Here is a 22,023-nt window from a genome sequence, read left to right as displayed (position 1 = left end):
CTTTTCATGATACAATGATATCTCTTGGAGTAGTTTTCTCCCAATACCTATGTAAAATGTTTTATAAATAATAAAACATTATTTAAAATGTTATGCATTTTTATTCCCTATTTTTCAACCACTCCCTTAACCCCCACCCTGGCTCCACATATTATTAATGGCTTTGAGAAAGTTCTTCATTTTCTTCATGGATTTTGAAGTCCTTTATTCTTCCTAGTTATTAACAGCTTAGTATTATTTTATGAAAGTAGAAGACTTCTAAGCTGTTGGGTTTCTTTTTTTTGGTTTGTTTTGGTTTTTGCTGATGAAATTTCTCTTGAAGAGACAGATTAGAAGCAAATGTTTAGAGATTTAAGCCTTTTAAAAGTGCATTTAAAAAGCTGGGCTTTGCAATGGAGTGTTATTCAACCACGGGAAGGAAAGACATCCTGCCATTTGCAGCACTGTAAATGGACCTTGAGCACATTATGCCAAATGAGATAAGTCAGACAGAGAAAGACAAGTACTGTATGATCTCACTTATATGTAGAATCTAGAAAAGCCAAACTCAGAGAGAGTAAAATGGTGGTTACCATGAGCTGGGGCGGGGGGACAGATGTTGTTTAAGGGTACAAACTTATGAGTAATAAGTAAGCCCTGGAGATCTAATGCACAGTGCAGTGAATGTAGAAAACAATATTGTATTATAATCATCAAATATGCTAAGAGATAGAGGTGCTAATTATTATTATTGTTATTATTTTATTTTTTATTTTTTTTGCTGCACTGGATCTTAGTTGCGGCATGTGGACTTGCTGGTTGTGGCATGCAAGCTCCTAGTTGCGGCATGTGGGATCTAGTTCCCTGACCAGGGATTGAGCCTGGGTCCCCTGCATTGAGAGCGTGGAGTCTTACCCACTGGACCACCAGCAAAGTCCCTAGAGGTGCTAATTATTGCTACAATGGCAATCATATTACAATATATAAATGTATCAAATTAATGTATTATACACCTTAATTTTGCACAATGTTATATGTCAAGTATATTTCAGTTAAAAATAAATTAATTAGGGCTTCCCTGGTGGCACAGTGGTTGAGAGTCCGCCTGCCGATGCAGGGGACACGGGTTCGTGCCCCGGTTCAGGAAGATCCCACATGCCGCGGAGCGGCTAGGCCCGTGAGCCGTGGCCGCTGAGCCTGTGCATCCGGAGCCTGTGCTCCGCAACGGGAGAGGCCACAACAGTGAGAGGCCCGCGTACAGCAAAAATAAATAAATTAATTAATTAAAAGCTGGGCTTTTTACAAATTGAGTAATAATTTTGAAGAACCTTTTTTAGTATCAAGATTTGGTCTCATTTTAATTCATTCACACACCACACACACACACACACACACACACACACACACCCACACACACACACACACACCCCCCCACACACACACACCAAGAATACATCCTGTTCTTTTTCAGCAGAGGCACATTAAATTAAATAAATAAGTCCACTATTAATTGCACATGATGTTCATAAAGTTGATTAAGATCCTTTTCCTATTAAGAGAAGAAAAATGTTCTTTAAGCTAAAGTAATAAATTTGTTTCACTTAAATTATTTATCCTGCTTTTGCTATACAAATTAAGTCACAGAAACTCTAAGATGCAATTTCACAAGTACTTGTATTGGAAACATTGCTTCTGACACTTTACAAACCTTTGTCTTTTTAAAAATAAAATATTTTTATGTGTTATGAAAGTAATACATGTTTATTATTATTATTATTATTTTTTGCGGTACGTGGGCCTTTCATTGTTGTGGCCTCTCCCGTTGCGGAGCACAGGCTCCAGATGCGCAGACTCAGTGGCCATGGTTCACGGGCCCGGCCGCTCCACGGCATGTGGGATCTTCCCGGACCGGGGCACGAACCCGTGTCCCCTGCATCGGCAGGCGGACTCTCAACCACTGCGCCACCAGGGAAGCCGCATGTTTATTACTTATAAAATTGACAGAAGAAAAAAAAATCCCTCATAATTCCACCACCTAGAGACTACTAACATTTTTGTGTTGTTTCTCAATCTTTTTTCTCTATTTTCTTTACTCATTTGATATCATTCAATTCTGGATCCTGCCCTTTTCACTTAACATAGGAAAATCCTCATGCTGTAATACTGTCATAAACACTGGAGTGGCAACTTAGTGTAATGCTTTGGGAGTAGCCAGTGCTTTCGCAATTAGCTTGCCTGGGTTCAAATCCTGGCTCCATCTCTTACTAGTTGTGTAACCTTGCGTGAATTACTTTACCTTTTTCTGTGTCATCTTCCTCATCTGTAAAATGGAGTGTTACTGGTACATACTACATGGAACTTCTATTGAAAAATGAATGACTTGATATTTGTAAAGGTCTTAGATGGTGCTTGGCATATACTATGTACTTTATGTACTTGTTATTTTTATTTTTAAATTCAGTTTATTTAAACTAAATTTTTTTTTAAAGTTCACCAATTTCTCCCACCCCCACCCTTATCTTTGTCAACCACCATTCTGTTCTCTGTGTCTGTGAACTTGGGGGTTTTTGTTTGTTTGTTTTTAGATCCCACATATAAGAGAGATCATATGGTATTTGTCTTTCTCTGTCTGACTTACTTCACTTAGCATAATGCTCTTGAGATCCCTGTGTGTTGTTCCAGATGGCAAGATTTCATTGTTTTATGGCTAGATAATATTCCACTGTGTGTGTATGTATATATATGCCACAATTTCTTTATCCATCCATCTGTTGATGGACACTTAGGTTGTTTTCATATTTTGGCTTTTGTAAGTAAATGATGCTTCAGTGAACATTGGGAGTGCATATATCTCTTCAAGTCAGTGTTTTCATCTTCTTTGGATAAATACCCAGAAGTGAAATTGCTGGATCATATTGTAGTTCTATTTTTAATTTTTAGAGGACCCTCCGTACTGTTCTCCATAGTGGCTGCACCAACTTACACTCTCACCAACAGTGCCTGACAGCTCCCTTTTCAGCACACCCTAACCCCAACACTTTTCTAGTCTTTTTGATAATAGCCGTTCTGACAGGTGTGAGGTGGTATCTCACTGTGGTTCTGATTTGCATTTCCCTGATGATTAATGATGTAGAGTATCCTTTTGTGTACCTGTTGGCCATCTGTATATCTTCTTTGGAAAAATGTGTATTCAGATCTTCTGCCCGTTTTGTAATTGGATTTGTTGGGTTTTTGCTATTGAGTTGTATGAGTTCTTTATATATTTGGGATATTAGCCTTTTGTCAGATATGTGATTCGCAAATATTTTCTCCCATTCAGTAGGTTGCCTTTTCGTTTTCTTGATGGCTTCTTTTGCTGTGCAGAAGCTTTTTAGTTTGTTGTATTCCCAGTTGTTTATTTTTGCTTTTGTTGCTTTTGCTCTTGGTGTCAGATTCAAAAAATTGCCAAAATCTATGTCAAGGAGCTTACCACCTGTTTTCTTCTAGGAATTGTATGGTTTTTATTATCATTTTATTGTCCTCTTAATGATTGCATAACAGTCCATTGTAGCAATGTAACATGTTTATTCCCTTATTATTGAACATTTAAATTGTCTGTCATTTTTACCAGTCTTATGGAATTATTAACTTCAACCACTTCAGAATATAACTACTATCTGAGTTTTCTATGTTGTCAAATATTCACAGTGTATGAGTGTGCCTTGAGGATTGTTCAGCAAGTTATATATTGAGTGTAAAGAAAAAGAATTTTTAATAATCCAGTCTAAAACTAGATAAATGAGTAGGAGAGAAACTATGAGACTTCTGAGTACTTACTTTTAAGTAAGTACTTAAAAGTTTTGAAGTACAAATCGAGTACTGTTGAACATGGCTGTCATTTAAAAATAGTTCTCTCTCCTACTGGTTTATAGTTTTAAATTTCAGTTAAGTAAGACTTACCTAAATTGCCTGAATGTTACTTTAGTAAGAATTAGAATAACTGCATTGTTCCCTCATATTTCTCTGCACATCACATATTTGTCTTTCTCTCCCAGCTCTTCCCATTGTGTCCTCTGGTGTTGTACCTTATCTTTATGCTGAAAGACCTCACATACTTTTCCAGAACAGAAGTAATATAGGATAACAGTGAAGACAATGGATTTGGGGCTCAGATCCTTGCTTACCCATTTATTAGTTATGTAACCATGTTTGAGATATTGAATCTCTGTCCACAGTTTCTTCATCTGCAAAATGGGAATAATCATAGCTACTTTTGTAAAGATTACATGAGGTAATTTAGGGCCTGATACATGGCCAACACTCAGTAAATGTTAGGTATTATTATTATTATCATACATATAATCAGCATCACCACTACTACCATCCACACCCCCATAATTACGTTACCAACATAATTACTTCCTCCACTTCCTGTTCTACTTGAACAGAAACCTCATTCCCAGGACATGGCTTTTCTTGTAAATTTCTTAGAGGTTACTCCTTTTCTAGCATCCAGCCCTTGTTTCAGAAAACCAAGAGGTCAGCATACACCGAATTTGTCATTCCCACTTTCAAACTTTCTTCAATTTATTGCATATCACACCTACTTTGGGGCTCACAGGATTCTGCTATTTCATTCTGTCATCTACTTACCTCATAATCACTTTCCTGTGTTCTTAAATCATAAGCTCTGTAAGAGCTGCATCCTGAGCAACTGGCTTTATGGCTGGCACATAGAAAGGGTTCAATAAATATTTGTTGAATTAATAAATGAAAAATAAATCTAAGAAAATTTGTGTTCAAAAACTGGTTGCATGGATGGATGGATGGATGAACGAAATTATCCCCTGGTTCAAAACTTTCTACTTCAAGTTTTACTTTTAGAGGAGACTTATGGACATTCCTATATTAGTGTCAACAAAGCTCATGGCTTAAAACAACACAAATGTATATTTTTACAGTTCTATAGATCAGAAGTCCAAAATGGGTCTCACTAGACTAAAATCAAAATGTTGCCAGGGCTGCATTCCTTCTATAGACTCTCAGGGAGAATCTGTTTCCTTGCCTTTTCCTGCTTCTAGAAGCTGCCCACATTCCTTAGCTTGTGAACCTCTTCTTCCACCTTCAATGCCAGCGATGGCGGGATGAGGCTTTTTCATGTTGCATCCCTCTAGCACTGACTCTCCTGCCTCCCTCTTTCACTTTTAGGACCCTTGTGATTACATTGGTAATGTGATTACATTGCCCAGATAATCCAGGACAACCTCCCCATCTCAAGATGATTCACAACTTTAATTCCGTATGCAACCTTGCCATGTAATATAACATAGCCACAGGCTCCAGGGATTGGGACTGGGAGGTCTTTGGGGGACTGTTATTCTGTTTACCACAATCCATAGTTCACATCCTTGGTACATAGTTCTTCACCTTCCCAGTGCCAGGTAATTTACCTCTATTCCCCTTTTGTCCTTCTTAGCCATGGCCACATTAGGACTTTTCCATTGCTCAAAACTGCCCCAACTCTGAAACCTTAAACTACAGAATTTTATTTTCAGTTCTTCTGTATTTTGGAAAAGTATTCAGGGGTCAGATTATAAAAGCCTTATTTACTAGGTTGAGTAGCCTGAACTTGAACCTGAACAAAGCAGGAAGTCGATACAGAGTTTCATCGAGGAAAAAAATAAATGGCCACAGCCAAAGAAACCAGTTTTTAAATAGGAAATATTGAATTAATCACATCTTATGTACTAATCTTTTTTCCCCCCCTTAATCTGCGTTTAATTAGGAAAGGGAGGAAGGAAAGCATGGACCCTTAGGAGGTAATGAAGAGATGGCCAGAGTATCTACTGACAAAAAACAGGTGAATTTTTATGATTTAAAAAAAAAGCATAGGCTCATAATAACAAAGCAAAAGGAATGGTATAAAGTAGAATAAAAGTCTCTTTTATACTCAAGTTCCCCATTCCCACTTCCAAGAGAGTTTTTGTATCCTCTTCTAAAAATCATACATTTACAAGACTATACATGTCTCTCCAAAGGTTGGGGGTGGTGAGGGAGAACAGATGGGATTATGTATTCTGTAATATGTTCCTACATCTTGCTCTTTCTTAAAATTTTTCAAATTTAACTCTTCTCACCTTCCCATATTAGTTTACATAGATGTGTTGAGAAACACTCTTCATGTTCTTTCAAACTCCAACACATCCTGCTGGTCTTGCCAAGAATGCAAGGCCCTAACTGTTCTTTACCTAGGCCATTTCCCAAGAGTTGTGTTTGCCGCAAGCAACCTTGAGGGTTGAGATAATGTCTCCCTCTGGGACATAGAGCAGGTTTGCTCACTATTTGCAATAAAACATAACAGATTCCCGAGCTCAGTGTTCCTCTCCTGTAACACAACCCGCTTCATGTCCAGGAATCCATATGGACCCATCTGCATGACCCCTTGTGGGACTTGGGGGCAAGGGAACCATCACAAACATGATGTCACATGGCTTGCTGTGCTGTGAACCATAAAGTCCTTTGTTTCTGACCCAGGAGTTTCATGTCTTCTGCTAGCATCCATGAAACAGTAACAGGCTAACTTACTAGCTTGTAAGTACGGTAAAATCAAAGCCCAAACCTGGCAAGATGAGCCTTGTTCTTTTTAATATTGCATAGTATTTCCTTGCTATTTTAATCTTTTGAGTTTTCCAGACAGATTCTGATTCATTGGGTGTGAAGTGGAGACATGTATATTTTGAAAAAAGTTACCTTGATGATTCTGATGTACATTCCTGGAGATTTCCTGACTATTTCTGAGAGTGAGTCTCTCAAATGCCCAAAAGAATATAGAAATAATTTATTTTAGAATAGTTAGATGTTTTTAATTATAAGAAAGGCAAAAGGGAAGAGTCGTGAATTGCCATTTAAGTAAATGTACTACTTCATGTACAAACCAGACTGTCCTCTCTTGCCTATGTTTTAATGTAAAACTCTGTGACTAGGATTACATAGACACTTGTAACAAGATGTTAGTGAAGTGAAGCAAAATCAGGATCCAGAACAGTGATTCACTGCGAAGATTCAGTCTTCTGGGAGTTGGAGTAAGAGGAAGTATCGAAATGGAATGCAACTTAGGCTTTTATTGGTTTTGTTTTGTTTTCAGTTTGGGATGGAAAAATCTTGGTCTCAAACTTGTATTTTGGCCTTAACTAGAAACAAAATGGAAAAAAAAAAAGATATTTTCTGAAGTGAAAAGGACTCTAGACAAAAAAGTGATAAACTTGGCAAAGATTGTTCCAATAAAAAAATAAATTGTTGAGTATGTTTCCCATTTTTTAGGAATAATTTTTTTTTAAGTCTTTTGTGGTCAGGGTTTCTGGCTTTATTTCTGTCTGCATAACTACTTAGAAAATCTAAAGCTAAAATCATTTAATTGCAGCCATTTCCATTGGTCACAATTGGTTCATTTAAATAAAAGGAGCTCTAGTCTACTGAGATCTTCTGATAAGGCCTCATCAGTGGCAATTTTTTTAAAAGCTTGCTGGAAGTATTTAGAAGTAGATACTAACATATACTTTATGTTTGAGGAACATAAAGCTCTTAAGAAATTTTGGGATAGGGAGGGGGGGAAGGAGTCAAGGTAAATTTAAGGCTTATTTTAAAAGCCAGTATAGGCAGGTCTTTCATATTTAATCTATGTTTTTGGACATATATTTTGTAAGGGAAGGATTTTTATATTCCTTTTAAATGTCCAGAATGTTTAGGAGATGGTTGATTACCTCTGAAAGGGAATTCTATGAAATCTTCTCTGTTCCTTCACATTTCACAAAGTATCATTCTCCATAGTTTCAAAAATTTATACTCATAATTGAAACCGAAACTTGACTATTTTAGTAAATACAGCTTTGGTCTGATCTTTAAAGTGATTTCAAATGTGTCCTATTGGGAATAACTGTAGAGTAAAATCCCTTTGAAAGGGAGTAGGGAATAATGGACACTGTTCTCAGCCCAAGTCCCCCTCATATTGTAAAATCCCTTATGAACCCAAGGATTAGGTTTACATTCCTTACTTCAGGATCTTTTGCTGTGAAAACAGTGTAGACTGTTTTGTGGCTTATGTAGAACTGATTTTTTTTTTTTTTTTTTTTTTTTTTTTGGCGGTACGCGGGCCTCTCACTGCTGCGGCCTCTCCCGTTGCGGAGCACAGGCTCCGGACGCGCAGGCCCAGCGGCCATGGCTCACGGGCCCAGCCGCTCCGCGGCATGTGGGATCCTCCCAGACCGGGGCATGAACCCGTGTTCCCTGCATCGGCAGGCAGACTCTCAACCACTGCGCCACCAGGGAAGCCCTGTAGAACTGATTTTTAACCTTAGTCTATTCTATCTGATATTAATATTGTTATAGCAGCTTATTTGATTAGTATCTGTGTAAGTTAGGACACTTTAGGTTTAAAGTAACCACTCTTCAGAACTCCAGCCAGTGCTCAGCCTCTGGGGCTTAAAGCAAAGTCGGCCCAGTCCCTTACTGTGGGTGGGAAACTGCTGATAGCTGCACTTTACTGCTTATGCTTTGAGTTCTGTCTTCCTTTCTAACACCTGAGGGTTATGTCTTCCTTTCTTTTGAGCTTGACTATGCATTTTAAAACATTTTAAAAATTATAAATAATCTATATATTTGTAGGAGGTGGGTCCTACCACATTAGGCTAGACTGCCATAGTCCTAAAGATTGTTAGAGTCAATTTTTAGAAAGAAGTTGAGAATTATCTTTATTTTAGTCAGTATTTAAAATATTTAAAAATTTAGTAGATGTAAGCTATCGTATATAGGATGGATAAACAACAAGGTCCCTGTATAGCACAGAGAACTATATTCAATATCCTATCATAAACCATAATGGAAAAGAATATTTAAAAAAAAAGAATGTATATATATGTATAGCTGAATCACTTTGCTTTACAGCAGTAATTAACACAACATTGTAAATCAACTATACTTCAATAAAAAAAATTTTTTTGAAAAATTAATATGACCTCTGATTTAGTTCTGCCTTTTACCATCTGTGGGTCTTTCAGAAAATCATGTAAACTCTGGGCTTCACTTATTCATGTGTAAAATCACAGGGTTTTCCAAGTTTTTCCTTATTATGTAGAAGCTTAATACTAAGTAGTCTTAGACTAGATTAAGAAACAAGTCAAATCGACTTCATTATTGCTCTTTACTAGGTTAAAATGTATTCATTTTTTACTAGGGTAAATTTATGATAATTAAATGCATAATTGTTTGGTTAATAAAGTCTAGATTTAGAAAATTTCTGGTAGAAAGTCAACATTAAACTTTCAGAAAAATTTTTGGACCTAATGAGAAATGTGCTTTTGTTCAAACTGTGTTCAGATGAAGAATTAAACAAAACTTTCATTTTATTAATAAATCAAGTATAATCCATGATACGATCATTAGATATTATAACTAATCACATAAATTATAAAATAAATTATTATTTTGTATCTTAATGTAGGTGAAGAGAACTGGTCTTGTGGTGGTGAAAAACATGAAAATTGTTGGTCTCCACTGTTCAAGTGAAGATTTACATGCTGGGAAAATCGCTCTGATAAAACATGGGTCAAGGTTGAAAAACTGTGATCTTTATTTTTCCAGAAAACCATGTTCTGCTTGTTTGAAAATGATTGTAAATGGTAAGTGCAGATAAGGCTTTGTTGGAGATTAATAGCATTTTTCTGAGAACAAATCAAGTGGGAACAAATTGCCTAAATACCACAGAGATAATTTAAAAATATAAATATATATCTGAAGACAGTTTGATGTACTGTAAGAAGAAGAGTCGGAAAACATGGATTCTGGTCTCAGCTCTGTCACTAACTAGTTAGATGACCCTCAGTGTATTGGTAGATTTAATACTAGCTGCTATAACAAATAAACATCAACATTTCAGTGGCTTAATACACTAGATACTTACCACCCATGTAATAGTCCAGTGCAAGTGTTGCTGAACAGCAGACAGCTATTCTCCATGTGGTTGATCCGTGGTTCTAGGCATCTTCTGTCTTGTTGCTACTGTCATCCTTCTGGCCTCCTCTGCATCTAGAGACAGAGAGTAGAGAAGGCATACCTGCTTCTTAAAAACCCTGGCCTGGAAGTCACAGACATCATTTCTGTTCACATCCATTGTGGGAACTGTAGTTTCTGGCTGGGCGGCTGCCTCCCAATGACTACTTTACCCTTTGGAAGGAGGAGAACAAAGTATTAACATATAGCTATCTATCTCTGCCACTCTGGGCTACTCACTAATCCTCTTTGTGCTTATGATTCTATTTTGCACCCAGGTAAGTATTCAGACCACTTTCCTATTTAAAAAATAGTATATCTTTTACATAGGCACTGTGATGATTGTGATTTATAATATGAATTATATACTTAGTCTTCATTCCATTCTGGACACAGAGCAACTAAAATCTTTTGAATTTCCTGAGTGTTAAGAATGAGAAAGGTATCTTTTGTTATTCATAACAAGTCCCTTTCCACCATTACTGAGTTTATGTTAATGAAGTAACTTTTGGGAATCCCCTATGGATGGGGCCTGGTTGCCAGGGGAACCAGCCAGGTGACTAGAGGGTTGGAACTTGCAGCCTAACCCCCACCAGACCTCTGGGGAGGAGAGCCGGGCTATAGTTTGAGTTCAAACACCAATGGCCAGTGATCTAATCAATCATGCCTATGTAATGAAGCTTCCTTAAAACCCAAAAGGACACGGTTCAGAGAGCTTCTGGGGAAAAAAAGGCTAATGTAGTTCCTAATCCTTTCCCTCAAGCTGTTATTTGGGGGCAAAAAGGGGCAAAAACCAATTTAATGTAATACATCATGTAATACCAAATGAGTAATAACAGCTGTAAATGATATATGAGCTCAGAGGAGAGACAAGTGATCCCTGCAGGCTGGCATGTTATAAATAGCTGGGGCTTAAGCTGGACCTTCATGGGTCAGATGTAGAGGAGGAGGAACACATTCCTAGTCAGGAGGACAATGCATGCGGGGTCATCAAGTTGTGAGAAGCAGGGTTCTGGGGGTCAGTGTTCGGGGTGGAAAATTATTCTTGAAGAGAATAGTGGCAGAAGGATTATAATAATAGGTTGGGGCCTTAATGGAGAACTTTGAAAAACTGTCTGGCCTTTGGGCTTTATCTTATAGAACAGAGTTGCTAAATTTGCTTTGAGGAAGAGCTGTTTTTGTTTATATCAAAGTCTTAAGAGTAATGATCAGATCGGTGATCAGGGCAGTTCCCTTAAGCTACAAGTGGAAGCACTTCCAGAAGAAATGGTCATGTGGCTAGAGTCTCCTGGCCTGCATCGAGTATTTCAAGCTGGTAAGTAGGTACCTATGATAAGTTATTAGATTCTGTAGTCTTTCCCCTGCAATTACAAATAGAGAAGGTAAGTGTGATAGTGGTGGTGGCATTTTTTTCTCCTTTTCCCATTGAAGAGTTTTGAGCAGGATGTAACATGATTAAGATGATTATTTGTTGTTGTTATTGAATTAGAACATGGAAAGATAAAGAGCTTGAGAGCTTGGTTAGTAGACTTGCATTAGATAAGATGTAAAATAGGGTTCAGGTGGCGGCATTGATCTAGAAAGGAAAGAATGTGAAAGAACCAGACATTTGTCGACTGATCTCTTCTAGAGTCAAGAGAGAAGAATGAATAAAAGTCGTGTTTTGCGCTGAGTTGACTACACTTAAAGCACTCTTAATAGCTTCAGAAGCCAAGAATTAGAAAAATGGAGGAGTACGAGTAATTCACCATTGCTTGTGTCTTTGAGTTCAGACACTTAAACCTTGCAAGAGAGATAATGAAATGTGGAAAATAAGGAAGGACATGCAATGGAAATGCTTTTATGCTGGTATTAGAGCCATATATAAATAAAATTGTTATGTTTGATTAGGCTTATACGTTATTTACTTATCTTGGAAAGGGGCATGGTTTAACCCCATGCTCTAGCTAACTTATTTCAGTTATAATTACTGTTACCTCAGTTACAAAGCAAACATTTCTAAAGCATAGTGGTTCTCAAAGTGTGGTCTGTGACCTCCTCATGGTCCACAAGGTCAAAACTATTTTCATAATAATACTACATTTATGCTAATAGTACTAAAAAAATGTTGAGTAAGACTACTGTTGCAGTTGTATGAATCATGGCAATAGTAGTAGTCATTGTACTCTTACATAGCCACCTATTTGGAGTTTAAAAAAAAGGTGGAGGGTGTGGAGTTTCATGTAAGAATGTCATTGATGAAACAGTTAAAAAAAAATGAATTTTATTAAACCCAACCCTTAGTACGCATCTTTTTAAGATTCTGTATGAGAAAATAGGAAGTGGACATAGAGCACTTTTGCTATAAACCTAAGTATGAAGTTTGCCTTAAGGAAAACCGCTTATGCAATTGTTTGAGTCACAAACTGAATTATCCGATTTTTTTCATGGAACACCATGAACTAACAAACCATAGTTAACTTAGACTTGGCTATTTGGCAGACATTTTCTCAAAACTGAATGAAGTGAAACCGTCACTTCCAGGAAAACAACTGACAGCATTTATTGCCACTGATAAAATTTGAGCCTTCAAGTGAAAATTAGAATTGAAAAACTCCTGTCTGCCATCATCATAAGCTTACAGCTTCCCACTGCTTAAAGACTCTTCTGATGAGACTGGTGGTTATATTAATGATTTTTTTTTTTTAAGTATTGTGAAATCAGTAAACTCTTGTTTTCCAAATGACCAGTGCATGACGCTAGAAAATCATGCGTGAGTGAAAGAGCCATTCTAAGTGTAAGATAGACCAGAGGACTTTAACAGTACAAAAAGTTTGTTGTGTGACTTCAGATTCCACACTGTTACTCACCTCTAAGAAACTATCCCTTCTCAAAATTTTATGTAGTGTGAAGAATATTCATAATTATTTGAAATCGCTGTTAAAATACTCCTTTTTTAACTGCGTATCATGTGAGGCCGGACACTTTTTATATATACTTCAATGAAAAGCTAAGGCAAGAGGTTGAAAGCAGAAGCAGACTTGAGAACCCAACTATCTTCTATTCAGCCAGATAATAAAGAGATTTGTATAAAGTTTAATGCCATTCTTCTCAACTGGTGTTTGTTTTGGAAAATTGTTATTTTTTATTGAACTATGTTATTTATATTAATTTATGATGGTTCTTATTGCTATTTTTAATGAATTAATTAATATTTTAAAATTTTGTTTAAATTTTCTAATGCAGTAAGTATCAGTAGATATAGTCCACATAAACAAAAACTCTTTGGGGTCCTCAGCGATTTTTAAGAGTGTAACAGAGTCTGAAACCAAAAATTTGAGAACCTTTGCTGTAGCTTCTGCTACTAGTACATGAAAATACGTTTAAACATTGGTCATCCCCTCTTCTTGAATCAAGATTACTAGAAGCAACCAGAATGCTTAGATGAAAGATTGATCATTACTGCTGGTTAGGAAATGAATTATGAGAACTCCAACAGAGGGAAAAAGAAACAGCCAGAGGAAACATTCTGATAGCTTTGAGGCCTTCAAGATTACTTTACAGCCCAAGGCACAGTAAGGGTCAGTAGTAGGAGGGAGTAGATAGAAATGTGTGTTTGTTTAACTCGAATTTTTTAGTTCATCTATATCTTTGAATGAAGAGAACGTGTGGGCCATCTGCCTGTTCACTTCTGGGCACAATTATCAAAAACATAAATGCCTCTCCTAGCAGAAGTTACATGAGACACTAGCAAAGGCGTTTCTTTGTTGTAAAATAGTAACTAATTGATAAACATTTATGTGCTTAGTTTTGTATAAGGCACCTCATCGTTCATTCTCAAACACAAATTAAAAACTTTTTTCATATTTGTTACCCAGTTTTGTTTTCTCTTTTGTAAATTGTTCATATATTTTGCCTCTCTTGGAGGCTTTATTCTTGTCAATTCATATGTGCTCTTAGTGGATTAAAATCTCTGTATATCAAAGATTACTAACCTTTTCTCTGTTACATTTATTGAAAAATGTTCCTTCTAGTTTGTTGTTTTGTCTTCAATTTTGTGGACTTAAAAACAATTAATATTGCTTCCTCTCCCTGCGCTTCCCTGCTGCCCTCACATTACAAATTCTTTGTGCACGTTTTGGATAACTGCATATTTTATTATGAGGAAAACTGTAATGTGTTAAACCATTCCTCTATTTTGGCCATTTAGATTTTTTCTATGTTTTTACTGTTTTAAACAATGCTGCACTAAACATATGCATGCATGAATTTTCTTTTGTCTTTATTTCAAATATTTTCTTAGAAGAGCTTGCCAGAGGAAGAGTTTAGAGTACAGGTACATTTTTCATGTGTGGATGAATTGTTTGTTTCAGGTACAAAACTCTAGCCAGTATCAGTTATGTTATGGTATTTCTAAAAGCTGCCATTTGATTACTTGGAGGACTCTGGTATATAGTCCTATCTCTGGGCTTTGGGACCACACTTAGCAGAGGTAGTGATTCCACAGATACCTTCCATGGGTTTTGTTGTCGGCAAACTTTTCCTATAAAGGGCCAGATAGTAAGTATTTTAGGCTTTGCAAGCCGTAGGGTATCCATACAGCCATTCAGCTCTCAACTCAGCTACTCCATTGTAGTACAGAAACAGCCAGAGACAATGTCAAAGATTAGGTTTGTCTGTGTTTCCACAAATCTTTATAGGCACTGAAATTTGGGTTTTATATGATTTTCATGTCACAAAATAGTTTTCTTTTGATTTTCCAACTATTTAAAACTGCGAAATCCATTGTTGGACCTGCAAGCTGTATAAAATAGGCAACAGGACAGATTTGGCCTGTGGCCGTAGTTTGCCAGCACTTGGGCTCTATTATTGGTGACTTGGTAATAGACTTTTATTATATTGGGACCTTTGGACCTACTGCAGTGATATGGTGGATTTATCAAGAAAACCCTTAATTTCAGCATGCATCTGATAACTACCGTTCATATTTTGTGTTTCAGCTGGAGTTAACCGAATTTCCTATTGGCCTGCTGATCCAGAAATAAGCTTGCTTACTGAGGCTTCTAGTTCTGAAGATGCAAAGTTAGATGCCAAAGCAGTGGAAAGATTGAAGTCAAACAGTCGGGCCCATGTGTGTGTCTTACTTCAGCCTTTGGTGTGTTACATGATGCAGTTTGTAGAGGAGACCTCTTACAAATGTGACTTTATTCAAAAAATTTCAAAAACATTGCCGGACACTACCATTGACTTTTATTCTGAATGTAAACAAGAAAGAATAAAAGAATATGAAATGATATTTTTGGTTTCCGGAGAAGAAATGCATAAGCAAATACTGATGACTATAGGTTTGGAGAACCTGTGTGAAAATCCGTACTTTAGCAATCTAAGACAGAACATGAAAGACCTTATCCTACTTTTGGCCACAGTAGCTTCCAGTGTGCCCAACTTTAAACACTACGGATTTTATTGTAGCAATACCGAACAGATTAACGAAATTCACAATCAGAGTTTGCCGCAAGAAATTGCAAGGCACTGCATGGTTCAGGCAAGGTTATTGGCATATCGAACTGGTGAGTTTATACACTTAGTTCATAAATCGGGGCTGCTTGGGTCGTATTTGTCTCAGAAGTAAAGTATTCATTTCATCTATGGTAGCGTTTATTGACTCTTAGATACTAAGGTTTTGTTGGTCATACAAATAAAGAGAAGTTAGTGAGACCCTTGAGAGACAACTCTTAGAGTAGTTTTAGGATTTCTTGTGGCCTATATCAGGTGCTACATTTATAAATCAGGATCTGATTAGGCCCTTTCTGCTTCTTGCTTTTATCATTTCACAGTTGAATGAGCCCTCCGCTAGATAGGACAAAAAGAGAGGGGAGAGAGAACCAGAATTATTCTTTTTTTTTCCTTAACTCTTCAATATTCTGTAGGTATTCAGTATTTAGTAAAAACTTAAAAAATCTTTAAACTAAAAATATGAATTCAAAATAACAAATAGAATCAAAGTAAAGGAGATTTTTTCATATTCTTCCAATTTCTGGTATGTCTTCAATCAGCAAGTGGAGAAATCAAACATTTTTACTTTATTATATTAAGTTGTACCTGAGTAAGTATGTGAAAAAGGAAAATATTACTTGGGAATTTTCTCTATCATGATAAAAGGCGGTATCTGTATTTCCAATTATAGAACAGTGTTTTTACATCTCAGCAGACATAACATTTTTCAAAGTAGAATCATGATCACTTTTTTTTTTACATCTTTATTGGAGTATAATTGCTTTACAATGGTGTGTTTCTGCTTTATAACAAAGTGAATCAGTTATACATATGTTCCATATCTCTTCCCTCTTGTGTCTCCCTCCCTCCCACCCTCCCTATCCCACCCCTCCAGGCGGTCACAAAGCACCGAGCTGATCTCCCTGTGCTATGCGGCTGCTTCCCACTAGCTATCTACCTTATGTTTTGTAGTGTATATATGTCCGTGCCTCTCGCTCGCTTTGTCACAGCTTACCCTTCCCCCTCCCCACATGATCACTTTTTAAAATGCAACTTTGAAATAAGGAAAAGAAAATGCAGGCAGGAGGAACAGTAGAGTAACATTTGGTGAGTAGGCTATAGTAGGAATTTTTAAACTTATCCCAAGAAAGAAGAGAGAAAATCTTCAGAAAAAGTCCATACAAATGCCACTGGTCTGCAGTATATGCTCAACAAAGACCACAGGTTGAAGTAATTTCAGTAAAATGGAGGTTTTCAAATGGCAGCATGTTAGAATCACCCTAGAAACTTTTATTAAAAGTAAGAATGCTCAAATTCTAACCCAGACCTACTAAACCTGGTCCCTAAGGGTATGTCCTAGGTCTGTGAATTTTTAACTTTCTGTAAGGGATTCCAACATTCAGCAGGGTTAATAATCACTTGATTCTTATTAAAGAATTTGATTCTACTATAGGCACAAACTACATGATGCCAAACAACTGTATTCTGTAAAGGTCTGACTTAATGTAAGTATCTTGTATCGTGGGCTCTATGTTAGTCTCTGCCAACTCCAGCTTTATAAAGAATTTTTCTCCCAACCATTCTGGAAGGACAGAAACATAAATGGAAACAGCTGTTACAGCTATACTTCACTAATTCTCATTTGCTAATTAGAATTCAGCAGATTCCAGAGTGAGCGTAAGATGGGAGGTGTGAGTCTGTTTTTTTACTTAATCTCAGGAGCTCCTCTCCTAATACCTAACAATACCGTGTATGGCTTCACTATGCAGTAATGTATAGATATAAATTTGCATATATATTCTTTATTAGATACTCTACTAGTATAGTTATAGTATTGTAAATTTATCTGCTGTTACTATGCAGAGTTTTGTACTTATGCGCTTGATGGGTGATTTAGGTTTTTCAAGGTTAATTTTTTGTCTATGTATGACTTTCTTGCCTGGAACCCAAATCCTGAATAGAATGCGACTCTTATGTCATGTGCTCCTTTCCACTGTGAGCTCTTCCAGGGGAGAGACCATGTCCTCATCATTGTTTTTTCCTTAGCACAAAAGAAATATTTTTATATACAAAGATAAATGGTCCACAGTCCCCTACCCAAAGCTCTTGAAGCCAGATGAAAAGGAATTCAGAATTTTTCAGATTTTAGAAAAATAATAGGTACATGCTATATGTATGTGTGTCAAGGTGTTTTAAAAAAACTTGATATAAGGGATTGCAGATAAGGAATTCTGGACTGATACTCCTCATTGATGATAATAAAAAATTTATTGAGCACCTACTGTGTGTCAGGCACAGAGCTAGGTGATTTATATATGTACCTCACTTAACATTGAGGACAATCCAGCAAGGTAGATATCCCTTTGACTTAGTGTGTTTCTAATAACTCTAAATTTTATGCTGTTCAGCTCACATAACTTTATTTCACTCTAATAGGTGAAGAAATCATTCCGTTAAACCATTTCATTTAAAAATATACATATGATTAAAAAGAATGCCAAAACTTCTAACAGAGTTCTGAAACTAATTGAAAGTAGGTAATTAATAATTGATTTTTGAATGATGAGTAAATAGGATCCACAGAGGTGTCATTAAAAATATGTTTCTAGGGCTTCCCTGGTGGCGCAGTGGTTGGGAGTCTGCCTGCCGATGCAGGGGACACGGGTTCGTGCCCCGGTCTGGGAAGATCCCACATGCCGCGGAGCGGGTGGGCCCGTGAGCCATGGCCGCTGAGCCTGCGCGTCCAGAGCCTGTGCTCCGCAGCGGGAGAGGCCACAACAGTGAGAGGCCCGCGTACGGAAAAAAAAAAAAAAAAAAAAAAAAAAAAATGTTTCTAAGCTACTTTGAGGGTAGCAAAAAAGTGACAAAATTTGTTTAGACTCTAGGGGAAAAAAACAGAGATAGGAGGGCATCACATCTTACCTACCTGGTTTAAGTGTGAGTTTGATTTCTTTTTATGTCCTGTTTCCCATTAGACTAGGCGTTTTCCAAAGCTGACGATTATGCCTTCCTTCTGAACCACAACGCTAATGATGAAAGTAGGTTGGAGTAGCCAAGAAAGTTAACTGTTTCAAATCATAACTCAGCGGTTCTCAACTTTTAGTTGCCTACGAATCAGAGGTGATGCTCATGAGAAGTACAGATTCCTGAGTCTGCCGCCTCCCTTGGAGAGGTTGATTCATGGAATTTCCATGGGAGCCAGGAGTCTGCCTTTGTAACAAGCGTCCAGTCATTCGGATGCAGTTGGTTTGTGAACCACACTTGGACATACCCTGACATGACCACAGTATTGGGAGCTAAAATAACCATGCCTGTGTTCCAGAACCATAGGATAAAGAGTCCTCTGACTTTCAGTGACCGAAGAGTCTCAGGAATTTGGCTCAGTGATTTTAAGTTGACCTTTCCTTCAAGGGTATACAGAGAAAATCCTGTGAATGACCAGATCCTGGGGAGCAATTTACAGACATGAAAGCTTTTTGAGAAACTTTACATAAAAATTACTGATGTGAAAAGATTTTTGAGAAATTACCTCATCTGTCATCCAACCTTGGGGGCTGGGTGAAATCTACTCATCGTATATGGATGAAATTTTATTCTGATTTCAAAAGACATGTAGTAAAGAATATTTTCTTGGTGAAACTAGCCTTAGCTAAGCAGTAGAGCTTTATTTTTGGCTGCGTTGGGTCTTTGTTGCTGCGCGCAGGCTTTCTCTAGTTGCGGTGAGTGGGGTTACTCTTCGTTGCGGTGCGCGGGCTCCTCGTGGCCGTGGCTTCTCTTGTTGCGGAGCACGGGCTCTAGGTGCGTGGGCTTCAGTAGTTGTGGCATGAGGGCTCAGTAGTTGTGGCGCACGGGTTTAGTTGCTCTGCGCCATGTGGGATCTTCCCAGACCAGGGCTCAAACCCCTATCCCCTGCATTGGTAGGTAGATTCTTAACCACTGTGCCACCAAGGAAGTCCCTGAGCTTAGTTTAAAAAATCACAGTTTTTTTCCTCCTGACAAGATTTAGGCTGTCCCTAGACTGAAACAGAAAAAGTGGCTCCTGGACTAAAAAATAATAATATGAAAAATACTTCGTATCAATGGTAGGAAAAGTAGACTCTTGATATGAAGAGTTTCTATTTGAGTTTTTCATTTTCTGTTTCAGATTTATACATGTATTAAGTACAATTTTACTTAAAGGTTTTCATTTATAATATAAATGAAATATAATCTTAGGTTTTTAACTTCTATACTGCTTACCTTAGAAAGGAGCATAAAGCCATAATTATATTCTTTTCCCTTCATGTTGTATTCTGACAATCTTGGAAGGAACAAAACTTTTACCCCCAAATTCCTTTCCTGACAGTCTCCACTCTATAAAGTATGTTTCTCCCATACAGTGTTCCTCAGTATCCTGCTCCTTTCCTTCATAGCCCAGCACAGCACCTAGGTTCTTAGATGTTTCCTTGTTACCATCTTCCTTCTCCATTGGACCATAAGCTTCATGAGTATAGGCACTCAGGTATTCAGTAAAGGGGAACCTTTGTTACAAAATTCTTCACATCGGAGGGAGGCAAGCCGGTTGGGTGTGGAGGGCTAAATTTTAGTCAATTTCTTTGCCTGTTTTCTCATCTAGAAAAGGAAATTTTGTCTGCTTTACCTTTAGGATAAAAATGAGATAATGGATAACAAGTGCTTAAAATAAATTATAAAAATGCTTTGTGGTATAATTTTGAAAACCCAAGCTTGCTTGACCTGAAGATGGGGAATTTCATTATAGTATCATAACTTTCTTTAAAAATTAACTTTATCAGGCATCCTAGTTTTTCATGCATAGGTAGAATAATGTTTCTTTGTACATTTACTAGAAAAGTATTTAAATATGTTATTATTGGAAGGATTATCTTTTAGGAAATTGTGGGGTGAAGCCACAGTTTTGTTTAATCCTCATCAATATGAAAATGCCTGAGGGCAAGTTCACAGATAATTTTCACTTTCTCTGTGTAAATGTACCTACTTAACTATATTGGTCTCTTATTAAGATTTTGATAAATACTATGGTTTTTATAATTTGTGTACAATTGTCCTAGAAATTTTTAACTCACCCTTAGTAGTAGTAGAAAGAAAAAGTCAGTTCTTAATATTTAGAATTTCTATTTTGGTTTTGTATTTTCTGTTGAAGGTTAATAGTTTGAAGAAATACAGCCTTTCTTGTTGCAAAGTAAATAGGTTGGTTCTGCAGGGAAATTATAATGTTATATTTGTGACTTCTGCCACTTGATTTAGAAATGGGCATCATGTCACTAACTTGGCATTCTTTTCCCCTCAAGGTAAACTGTGAAGGTCAGGGAAAGGACATCATTTTATTTAAATCAAAATTCCTTTCATGTACCTTCCAGCAAAAAAAAAATATATGTGTGTGTGTGTATATATATATATATATATATATGAAAGCCCATAAAGATTTATGTTTGTATTATGAGTTTGAACTTTTTTCATAGCAAGAACACTTTCATGAAATGTATTTTCCATGATTAGAGTGCAAAAAATGCTAGAAAACAGATTTGATTGTTGTGAATGGTTATTACACTAAATCCATTAGTTCAGAAACTTCTTTCTTAATTGATTTCATCGTCTATTAGAAATAGTCATTTAAAAACTGACTTGTTGGTGGAGATTCAATAAAGTTACCCTCAGTTCTGGTTACAGCTTTGAAGTCACCTGAGTGCGGGCACTGCCACTGTGTTATCTCTGCACATAGATCACGTGAGATTGGGTTGGTAGTGATACTGTCTATAGTTAGTTCGTACCTAGCTCCCATATAGTCTATGCTTGACAATATTTATTTTCATACTTTTTCCGTAATTAGTGAGGTTGTCAAGGATTGCTGCTACCTTTATGAAGTATATTTCAATAAATACATGTTTATTATTTTTGGAAAAAATGTATTTCTGAAACTAACAAATCATTGATTTTTACTGAGTTACATGCCATGTATCTTTCAGAGGATCATAAAATAGGAGTTGGAGCAGTCATCTGGGCAGAAGGAAAATCTGTGAGTATGAAAATAATTCTTTATAAACATTTAAACTTGATTTTGTTTAAACATATTTCCATGTTAAGTACATGACATTTTGTTGACCCCTGGGGATTAATATTTCTTATTGGTGTATTTATTAAGTTTTATAAACATTTGCATATTCTCTCAACAGTTTTTTTATATAGATTTATTCATTTAGTGAACATTTATTAAACACCTGCCACAGGGTTGGCTCTGTGCCACAGTGAACAATGGGGAGTTAAGGATCACATAGTCCACCCTTCATAGCCTTATATAGTCTAGTGATGGAGACAGAGGTGAAAAAGAGACTGGTATATAACTGTAATTATAACCTGATACCGTGAGAGCACAGAGGAGGCACCTTTACTCTGCTTGGAGAAATGAGTAAAATACTATTAGGGGAGGTCAGGTGCTATTAGTCTTGAAGAATGAGTAGGAGTTCATCAGGCAGAGCAAGTTAGTGGGACTAGAAGGGTAACATGCAGAGGTAGGGCGTGAGAATGTGG

At 36.9% G+C, this 22,023-nt stretch overlaps 1 protein-coding gene and 1 long non-coding RNA gene across 3 annotated transcripts in view; one reads left to right on the top strand and one right to left on the bottom strand.

Annotated features, from left to right (window-relative positions):
* Positions 1 to 22,023, top strand: part of CDADC1 (cytidine and dCMP deaminase domain containing 1) — a 44,496-nt gene that overhangs the window by 1,656 nt on the left and 20,817 nt on the right. Inside the window, exons 3-6 of one of the 2 annotated variants that reach the window (XM_059996192.1) lie at positions 5,744 to 5,818; positions 9,455 to 9,632; positions 14,982 to 15,551; positions 21,462 to 21,511. In XM_059996192.1, the coding sequence (XP_059852175.1) occupies positions 5,744 to 5,818; positions 9,455 to 9,632; positions 14,982 to 15,551; positions 21,462 to 21,511 (873 nt within the window). The remainder of the gene's footprint in view (positions 1 to 5,743; positions 5,819 to 9,454; positions 9,633 to 14,981; positions 15,552 to 21,461; positions 21,512 to 22,023) is intronic. The other variant, XM_059996193.1, reaches the window with a different exon arrangement.
* The window catches only part of LOC132413918 (uncharacterized), a 43,492-nt gene continuing 27,510 nt past the window's right edge, over positions 6,042 to 22,023 (bottom strand). Inside the window, exons 2-3 of the long non-coding RNA XR_009516847.1 lie at positions 9,914 to 10,038; positions 6,042 to 7,148 (exon numbers count right to left, since the gene is read on the bottom strand). This is a non-coding gene — a long non-coding RNA (uncharacterized lncRNA). The remainder of the gene's footprint in view (positions 7,149 to 9,913; positions 10,039 to 22,023) is intronic.

The sequence above is a fragment of the Delphinus delphis genome, chromosome 18 (assembly GCF_949987515.2).
Source record: "Delphinus delphis chromosome 18, mDelDel1.2, whole genome shotgun sequence".
NCBI lineage: Eukaryota > Metazoa > Chordata > Mammalia > Artiodactyla > Delphinidae > Delphinus > Delphinus delphis.
Note: the sequence above shows the minus strand (reverse complement) of the source record. Positions and strands in the feature narration are given on the sequence as shown.